Below are 10016 nucleotides of genomic sequence, written 5' to 3'. Positions count from 1 at the left end.
CAAATTTTAAGACTTGAGACTTGCTTGACTAGAACAGATAAAATGCTCGACTTGACTTTAACTTGGTGTTCATGACTTGAGACGGATGACGTGAAAATGACTTGATTTTTTTTTTTTTTTTTTTAATGAATTACTTGAATTCGCTCATTCCAACGTTTGCGGCATAATCCCGCAACCATGTGTGCTTCACATGGCAGTCCGGGATCTCCGGAACCAGCGGCGATGAGAAAGACGGCTAACGTTATGCGAATGACATTCAAGGATTATGCTGTCTGTGACGGTAGGAAGAAAAGAACAGCGGTGTGCAAGGACTGCAGCTCAAATCAGTGTCACGACACCCAAAACATCCAACTTCATCCGTCAATATAGAAAGGAACAAAGAAAGGTTATGTGACTGCGGCTTTTTAGCTTACGTTAACTTAATTTATAAGCTGGTTGAACGCATAAAAAGCTAGCGTTAAATTTAAGCTGCACCCGGTTGTTCGGCTACAGTTTGTAACTTTATGTGAAAACCTCTTAACAATCCTGGCAGAAACAGGTCCTGATGACAGCTTTTCTGCCCACAACTGCATATGATGCAACGATTCAAGATACAATCACCACAGCGCCTCTGTCAGACCAACCACTAGCTACTTCAAAATTGAGCTACTCACCTTTGAAGCCTCGTAGTAAACAACAAAAATGGTCTTATGTTATCAAAGGTCCAGACGATCAAATCCAGTAAAAACATTTAGTCCAAAACACTATTCCATCAATAAATCCCCAGGGACTGCTGCGGTATAGTTTCATATTTGCCGGCAGACATGGCTATCATGTCTTTAAAACCGTAATAACTCCCCTTGGGATGTAAACTAATGCGATATCTTGTATTCAAATTATCCGCTGAACTGACCTTTCGACTGACACTTAATTCGACCCAATAGGAGCTCACATGTGACGTCCACAGCCAATGGCACACAGGATGAATCCTAATGACCTAATGAGGGTAATACCCTGACTTTTCATATAGCGCCAACCGGTGTTATGCCGAGTTTTGCCTGCCTGCCGAGAATTGCATGCACCTCCAAACAATGCTTTTAAACGCTAATAATATTCTTTGTGGGGTCCATCAATGGTGTTAAATGATTAAAAGTATATTTTATGAACGTTTAGAGTCTTATAATATTTTAATACACTTAGAAGTACCATTACTTGACATTCACTAAATGTGTGGTGACAACACCGTTTGATCAATAAGCACAGCAAAGTGTCTGAAAAGGACCTAAAGAGGTGGATGCATAATTCGGCATATCAAATTTTGTAGGCTACCTAGATTTGCATCCACCTCTTTTCTCAGCATAAATAACAGTTATCGCCCGCAAGGTGCATGCAATTCTCGGCAGGTAGAATTCAGCACAACACCGGTTAAGAACAGTGTTGCCAACTTTTCAGCCAGCTGGAGTGAAAATCAGGGTTGTTTTTTCACTAAACTAGCCCTTCAAAGGTTGCAGTGGATCTGTAAGACAAACAAAGATATGCTGACAATGATAGACAATATTTTCATTAGCTGAATTTATGATTTAGTTTGAGAACCACAGTTATTCCTGCCCATGCGTAATGATCCGCCTATCTGTGCAATGAGACAATAACTCTGCACAATTAGAGTAGATTCATTCAGTACCATAGACTGTGTGTATGTGCTCAATAATGCCAATACTGTCACCTCCAAAAGTATTGGAACGGTAAGGCAAATTCCTTTGTTTTTGTTGTTCACTGAAGACATTCGGGTTTAAGATCAAAAGATGAGTCTGAGACAAGAGTTCAGAATTTCAGCTCTCATTTCGAGGTATTCACATCTAGATATGTTAAACATCTTAGGACATATCACTGTTTGTCTTAGACCACAATTCTTAGATGAGCAAAAGTAAAAGGAACAAATAATCTTCTGAATTCATTCTGCTGCTACCATCATCAGTTACATCATCAATAAATATTAATGAGCCTGTTCCAGAAGCAGCCATGCACGCCCGAGCCATGACATCACCTCCACCATGCTTCACAGATGAGCTTGTATGCTTCGGATCATAAGCAGTTCCTTTCTTTCTTTCTCCACACTTTGGCCTTTCCATCACTTTGGTAGAGCTTAATCTTGGTCTCATCAGTTCATAAGATTGTGGTCCAGAACTTTTGCAGCTCATCTATCTAAGCAAATTTCAATCTGGTCTTCCAATTCTTCCTGCTGATGAGTGGTTTGCATCTTGTGCTGTGGCCTCTATATTTCTGCTCTGAGTATTTTTTCCTTCTTTTCTCAGCTTAACAGTGGTTTGCTTTTCTCCCATAGACAGCTCTCTGGTCTTCATGCTGGTTTATCCTCTTTAACAGGAAATGCAGTCTTTATTATTTCTTATATTTTCTAAGACTAGTCATGCAGAGCTATTTAATGTTTGGACAACCTAAAAGGCAACACCTGGGCAACAAGAAACATCTGTCAGTCACATGTTCCAATAGTTCTGCTCACTTGAAAAATGGGTGGGTTCAAACAAAGAGTGATATGTCCTGAGTTGTTTAACACATCTAGATGTGAATACCAGGAAATGAGAGCTGAAATTCTGAATTCTTGTCTCAGACTCTTTTGATCTTAAACCCAAATGTCTTCAGTGAACAACAAAAACAAAGGAATTTGCCTTACTGCTCCAATACTTTTGGAGGGGACTGTATTGGGCAATACTGCGTTTTAGAAAACCTTAAAACTTCTAAAATTTAAAATTAAAATGATCATGTTGACACAAAAAAACATTTTCATTTTAAGGGAATTTCACAGCTCACTAGCTTGACTGAACAATAAGTTAACAGTTTGGAGAAGTATTTGTACCAGCTGTCTCACAAACCATGTTGCATCTCTGTTGCGGATTACAAACCCTACTAAGTTTGGTTACATAAATTTTGATAGTTTGACACAGCTAATATGGTAAGTAGATGAATTTGGATGTTTGTAAACATTCTTCTCTTTAAGGTCAGCGCTGTCAAGAGTTTGCCACTGATCAGCTGCACAAATTCACATGTTAAAGTTCAGCAAAGTTATACACTTTGCGTTAGCACTGCACAAACTAACCTTGCTTTAGCAAGTAAATGGGCATTTACATTGAAATTATTTGATTTTGGTTACATATTTTGCTGTTTTAAATGTTGATAGAACAAAGTCCAGCAGGCTAAGCAGTTTCAACTTCAACACTGTGCAGATATACCATACCAATATGCAAAGGACAGCTAAGGTTTGATTAGGGGCTTCAGAGTGTGCGTGATATGTACAGTGTGCACACACAGACCCCACACATGGAAAGGAGATAGAGCTGACGTGTCAAACCATGTCACCATTTTGTCATGGTGTAGAAGTGGTAAATGGAGCCGTGTTTGTGCGATGTCTCTTTTGGGTTGACTAAAAATACACCAAATCCATCAAGCAAAGCAGCGGGGTGGACAGAATGAATGAACCCCTGAATGACTCCGAGGTGTCATTTACACAGTGTCTCTTCACACTGCCTTTAACTGTACCAAAGTTTGTGGCACTCTGTCTTGAAATAGAGCGTTTACGAACAAAGAGGAAAAAGTGAGAGCGCGTGTGTGTGTGGGGAATACGTTCAACATGGATCAGTAAATGGGGCGTCAGTGGAAAAAACATCACTTTGGGTCGAGGAACAGAATGCGTTTGAGATGCGACAGGTCGTCAGCAGGAAATCTGTTTTTTGTGCTTTTCTTGTATATGAGCTTATCTTTAAGACAAAACGAAAATGCCTTTTTAGCCCTTGGTGTGGCTCTATTTGTGGATTTCTCTGCCTGAGAAAGTGCTTTCATATGGATATGGATGCAATAATTTGATGCTTTAGTACTTGGAATAATCACATCTCAATCAAAATGTAACTGAAGTCAAGAGCTTCTTAACCCTCCCACAGCACTGACTGGTGACTCATTTACAAACATTTTCAAATTGCAATTGAAATAGATTAAAATGTCCTAACCTGTCCGTTTCAAATACTCTTAATATTTTTTATTAAACTGTTTTTTTTGTGGATAAACTGTATCTACAGAGGTACATCTCACAGGTTCCCCTGCTTTTTATGTGCAGCCATATCCTCTACCGGCAATGTTACCAATGTGTGTCACATGTCACTTTGCAATCAGGGCTCACAGACATTTTCACAGCTTGGATCCCGTATATGGACGTCATTTCTGCTGCTGAACAAAGGGAAACTGTCAGCCACTACCTGAAATTAGAGCTGAAGCGGAGCTATTTAGGCTGGCTGTAGATCTTTGTAAAAGGAAATCGTTTCATGTGTCCGCGCCAAGTCCTCAACGACACTTTGACAGTTGCGTTTGTCATTTAAGAGGTGCAAAAGATGAAGTGGTCTAAACAAATAACCTTAAAATGTTGTAGCCCAAACTTGCTTAGGTCACAAGACAGAGTGCAAACATAGTCATCTGCCACCTTATTGATTCTTTGGCCACCCGATCAACATAGACATAGCGTTAGATTGGGTAGGACTGGGTAAGACGTCAAACCATCCAATTTATTCTCTGTGCAGGAATAAGAAAGTAGTGAAATGTCCTTGAGCAGCTAAACCTGACCTCCCTGTTGAGAGGGGAAGCAAAAGGAGATTTCTTATCCAGCTGATTGGTCTTTGGTCACAAGGTATCATAGTGACCTCATGTGGCCGTGTAAAGACACTGCAATCTGGAGCCAACAAATAAATTGAATTAACAGTGGAACTTTCCTTAAACAAAAAGAAGACAGAGGCAAACGCAATATACCTTAAATTCATTTACTTAAATTAAAAAAAATTTACATCACATCATCCTTTACAATAAACATGTCTTTTAAAAAGTCAGTGGCTGTTGTTTTCTTCACTGTACATTTTAATCATTTGTATACAAATCACCTCTTCGACAAAAAAAAGTGGGGGAAAGAAAAGAGGAAGTCATCAAAGCTACTGCCACAGATGACAAATTCAATACTAAATGCAATTAACTGCAGTGTTTCCCAGTTACACTTGGGTTTTAATTTGCAATTCACTGACTGTACCATGTTTTAGTAGTACTGTCTCAGGACTGATTGTTTAGTTTTTTTAAAAATGTATTCAACCTTCTTATTTAATTTCATTCATAATGTCAGATTGAGGCTGTTTGCAGTAAATTGTCCAAAATTTGAGAGGAGCCCTGGTACAGTTGTACGCTCAGTGTGGGTCACTGGCATGTTGAAATGGTTTGGGAAAACCCTTAATTAACATTTACACAGTTAGAAACAACATATTTAATACAACAGCGAGGACACCAGCTTAAATGGAGGGGACCTTAAGAGGACACCACCACTGTTTTTGACAAGGCCCCTGTCAGTGCTAACCACAGTTCAAACCTCAAACTGTTCTGTGTTATTTGCCAGCAGTGAGATACACAGTATGGCAGTCATTGTGTGCAGCTTAGCGTCCTTAACATTAAAAGGAAGATTTTCAAATTATTGGGTAAATAGGTTTATTCGCGTTCTTGCTACGAGTTAGATGAGAGGATTGATACAACTTTTCTGTCTAATTTACCACTTTCATGATACATGGGATGGTAATATTTAAAGAACAATCTAATATTGTTTAATGAATACCGTATTTCATTTTTAAATGGCCTTTGATAAACACCATTTCCCATAAGCCCTAGACCATCGTAGGTTAAATGTCACGGACAGACAGTAGAGGAGAGTCCATGGCCGGCAATCTGTTACAGAAGGACAAAGAGGTTTTTAGTCAGTAGAAATTACAACTAAATATTATCAATATGGCCGAAACCAAGTTACTGTGATAATAGTATACATAGTAATTGTTGATAACCTATAAACCATGATGGTTTCAATTTCTAATAGCAAGTGCTGACTTATGTGCATGTGTTCAAGCACATTTAAACAGTAATACTATCGCTTAATTAGTTTAGGAAAAAAGTGAATGATCTACACTGTGACAAGAATACTTAGAAATCTACTAAGTGATTCATAACTTCCACCTCTACGGTAAATATCTAGCTTCAACTACCAGCAAATAAAAGACTACAAATGGGGTAATAGCTGGCCTGTCCAAAGGTAACCAAATCTGTGCTAAGCTAAGCGGCTGATGGCATTAGCATCACATTTAGCGTCACATTTAGCGTACACACGGGTGTGGTATCAAACTTCTCATCTAATTCTCAGCAAATGCCAAAACTATCAACTATTCCTTTAACATTTATCTAAAGTGCCTTACACATTTTATTCATTTAAGAAAACAATGCGAATGAAACTTTGTTTATTTCTGCCTTTCTCCACACCCCTTAAACAGTGCATCAAGTCACAACGGACAAACTAAATGTCAAAAACACTGATGTTGCCATTTCAGTCCACCATGACCATCTCTGCTCTGTATGAAGCCTGTGTTTTACTGCAAATTACACTACACTGTAACCAAGTACTGTGATGTTGGATATGACAATTTACATGCTGCATGAGGTTTGAAATACTGCTCTTGTTGTCACTATGATTGGAGTTTGCTGTTGATTAAAGGTGAGCAGAAATAGTCATGTGAGAGGTGCAGAGCCGATACAGCTGAGACATGAATTCAAGAACAGCAATCCAGTCTTCATAACTCCAGTCAAAGGAATTCAAACTGGGTTAAGGAAAAAAAAAATTTAAAAAATCATCCAACAAATTAATTTTCACAACCTTCTGTAAACATGAGCGTAGGCAGAATATGGCAGACAGAAAATTAAAGATTTGGCAAAAGGAAAAAAAACAAACAAAATCAGACATTTAGAACGTGATACATTCTGTGCTTTATCTGAGTGCAGCCGAGAGCTGATTTTCAGAGTCAACAGATTACACAAGGCTTCAGGTAAAAGCTTTAAGACTACGACGAGCCATCCAATCACACAGTGAGACAGCGTCAATTACTTTACTGATTTCACCTGCTCTAATATCCCACAGGTTTCCCCCATTCATGGATCCAATTTATTCCTAAACAAAAATAGAAAATCCATGTCCGGGAAGGCAGCCTATTAATAACAGGCCAAATCATACAAATGGATCAAATGGTCAAATAAAAATACCCATTCTTAATTAGTTTGAACTAATAATAATAATAATAATAATATGTTTTTTTGAACTGGTCCATTGCTTCTCTGGCAATTTCATATCCAGCTCAGTTGATTCTAACTGCCATGATAAGAGGACTTGTATAGACTTTAAGAGAAACCTTGACATTTTTAGATCTGAGGGCAGATCTGAAGGAAGAAAACAGAAACGAATCCTCTGGTTTACCTTAAAAGAAAAGTGCCGCAAGAGTGATTAAGGACGGTTAAACTAAAAAGATGTGTCCAGTGAGTACAGATTACCAGAATAAAAGTTAATAATCAAGCGTCAAGGCCTCCCTTTTGACAGTGTTTTGTAAGATTTACGAGGAAAATAAAGCTTGTCCTGCTGGGCGTACAGTAAATAGGAGATGGGAGTGTGGATTAGTTACTCCACTGTATCTCGTACTAAACTCTAAAGAGAAATCATGACCTCCAGTCCCGTATCCTGTCTCTATTCATGTCCCAAAACACGGTGAAGTGTCTGGTGTAGTTTGGCATTATATTTCTACATATCAAACCATTCTGCAAGCGTAAAGACCAGCTCTATTCTTGCGAGTGGTGTTAAAATAAAGTGACGCTGAAATATTTTGTTTAGTCTAGACCTTTATCCATATACTTCAGACTACTTTCTAAAAAAAGACCACATTTAGATGATCTAGAACAAGTGGAAGAGGATCTGGATGGCAGTCTCTACTCACTGTGGTTTTACAGAGAAGAAAAACAATAAGCAAACAAACAAAAGGAACTAATTAGGCATGTCTTTATAGCTCATAATCCTGGTTTTCTGACTTTAAAATCTAATAAATCCAGAATTTATATTACTGCTTATATTAACCTCATTTTACCCTATCAGAAGGAGTCTTGTAATAGATTTTCTTGCACTGGTCTTGGACTATCAGGTTTAGATTTCTAATTCAAAGACTGAAATACCACAAGTAATCTATCAGCGGTTTCATTTTCAAGTTAAAGTACCTTCTTCTTTTATGATCAGTTTGAAGGTTGTCTGGCTGGCTGCGGCAGACATCGATCTGGGATTAATACAATGTGCTCAGGTCGCCTTTGCACTGCACTGAGACCAACATGATATGACCTGTGCTGGCTGGAGCAGTCAGACAAAAGAGAAATACCACAGGACATATCTGGTAACTACTTGCGAATACTGACCATGGATTCCAGAAGACGTGAGTGAAGTCTATTCACTGCAATGTGAATGTCAGGAATTCCAGTTAACATTCAAATAAAGTGCAGGGAGAATACCATTGATGGAGGGAGAAAAAAAAAAGGAAATCTCTATATATGTACAGATTGTGCCTTGTAAGGAGAAGCTTAGACTCGGGAGGCTATGTTCTCCACTGTGACACGGCTCTAAATGGCAGTCAGTGTTTGAACCATCTAACAGTGGTTGTGCTCTCGTCTTGGACACAATCAGCCGCTCCAGGACCGCCAGTTACTCATCCCAAAGGCTGGTTGTTACAAAGACGAGGAGAAAAAGTAGACATTTTTCCAAAAGAAAGGCATTTTTGAAAAACACCAACAAAAAAACCCCACTTCACTACACGGTTCACATACGCACACTTACAAACACCGAAGCGGATGCTGAACGCAGCGTACATTTTCTGTTTGTTAGATCGACGAAGACCACTAAAACACACGGTAGCTGCTGAAATGTGTCTAGAAAGAAGACGGGGGGGGGGGGGTCAAGACATTTAGACAGCAGCAATGTAAACTAACAAAAAGGCTCTGAGTCAGTCAAATGGTGATCTGACGTTTTCACAGCTAATAAAAACAAAAAATCACTGACCATTCACACAGCTCCTATCATTTTGTTGGGCTATGCCAGGAGGCACCAATCAGCCAGTTAAATATCTAAATATTCAACATCAGTGGTTGCTTTAGCACAGATTTATTAAGCTAAAAGTTTGTTCCTACAGATGTCTGGCAGTTAAAAGAACCTCTTGTTTATCTTCTGGTGGTTTTCTGATTAAGAACAAGAAATCACTTAAAGCAATTTTAGGAGCTTATAATTTCTGCCCACACATCCGCTCACACATGCAAACACAGAAACAAGTAAGTCAGGAAACCAGTCAGCCAGTTGGTCAGTCAGGTGGGAGAGGAGAACCAGCCCCCTCGCACGCCTTCAGCAGATTGATAAAAACCACGGCAATCGTCACTCCTCCCAGAACTAGTTAGCGGATTTTGTTCATTATCCGACACCCACAGAAAGTGTGTGATGTAACTAAATCCCAAATACGAACATGTAGCCCACACACCCACGTATCCCCTCCATAGTGGCCTAAAGGGGAAATCCACCAATAAAAGCTGGCCGATGACAGTCGATGAGGAAGCCGATGGCCTTCACAAGGAGGAGGAGATTGTTGTTTTTTTTTTTTTAAATGATCTTCCAGTCCAGTTAAATCTGACAAAGCTCTCTGACCCATCAGTGTGTCGCTAGGATGCAGGCTGTCTAGAGCTCTGCGCTCGCCGGTGGTTTAGTGGTGGTCATGATCTTCATGTACTGGGTGAAGATGGCCTCGAAAGCCTCATCTCGGTGGATCATGGCACCAAACACCAATGGCTGGAGGGCACAGAAATTCTTGGTCATTAATAACTACACCTCATTTTGGCAGTGAGGAATATCTTATCTCCCGAAGTAATACACAATAGAAATATAGTACACATATTACCTCAAAACCAAGAAGATAACAAATCAAATCAAAGACCAGAGCCGCACGCCACACATAGCTTACTGCAGAGCAAATATTAGTTTCTTTGATGAAAGTTGTTCTGACTGAACTGATCATCTCATGTACTATTTATTTATAAATCTGAGGTTTTTTTATCTGGAATCCAGTGTTAAAAAACATTATTGCAAGCCTGAACACTACAGATTTGTCTGTTAA

At 39.2% G+C, this 10016-nt stretch overlaps 1 protein-coding gene across 2 annotated transcripts in view; it reads right to left on the bottom strand.

Moving 5' to 3' along the window:
• Positions 1 to 4782: 4782 nt before the first annotated feature.
• Positions 4783 to 10016, bottom strand: part of gramd4a (GRAM domain containing 4a) — a 55908-nt gene continuing 50674 nt past the window's right edge. For both annotated transcript variants that reach the window (XM_046071926.1, XM_046071924.1), the window contains exon 19: positions 4783 to 9691. In XM_046071926.1, the coding sequence (XP_045927882.1) occupies positions 9581 to 9691 (111 nt within the window). In that variant the 3' untranslated portion in view covers positions 4783 to 9580. The remainder of the gene's footprint in view (positions 9692 to 10016) is intronic.

The sequence above is a fragment of the Micropterus dolomieu genome, linkage group LG16 (genome assembly GCF_021292245.1).
Source record: "Micropterus dolomieu isolate WLL.071019.BEF.003 ecotype Adirondacks linkage group LG16, ASM2129224v1, whole genome shotgun sequence".
NCBI lineage: Eukaryota > Metazoa > Chordata > Actinopteri > Centrarchiformes > Centrarchidae > Micropterus > Micropterus dolomieu.
The sequence above is the reverse complement of the archived record's forward strand: the minus strand, read 5'-3'. Positions and strand labels throughout refer to the sequence as shown.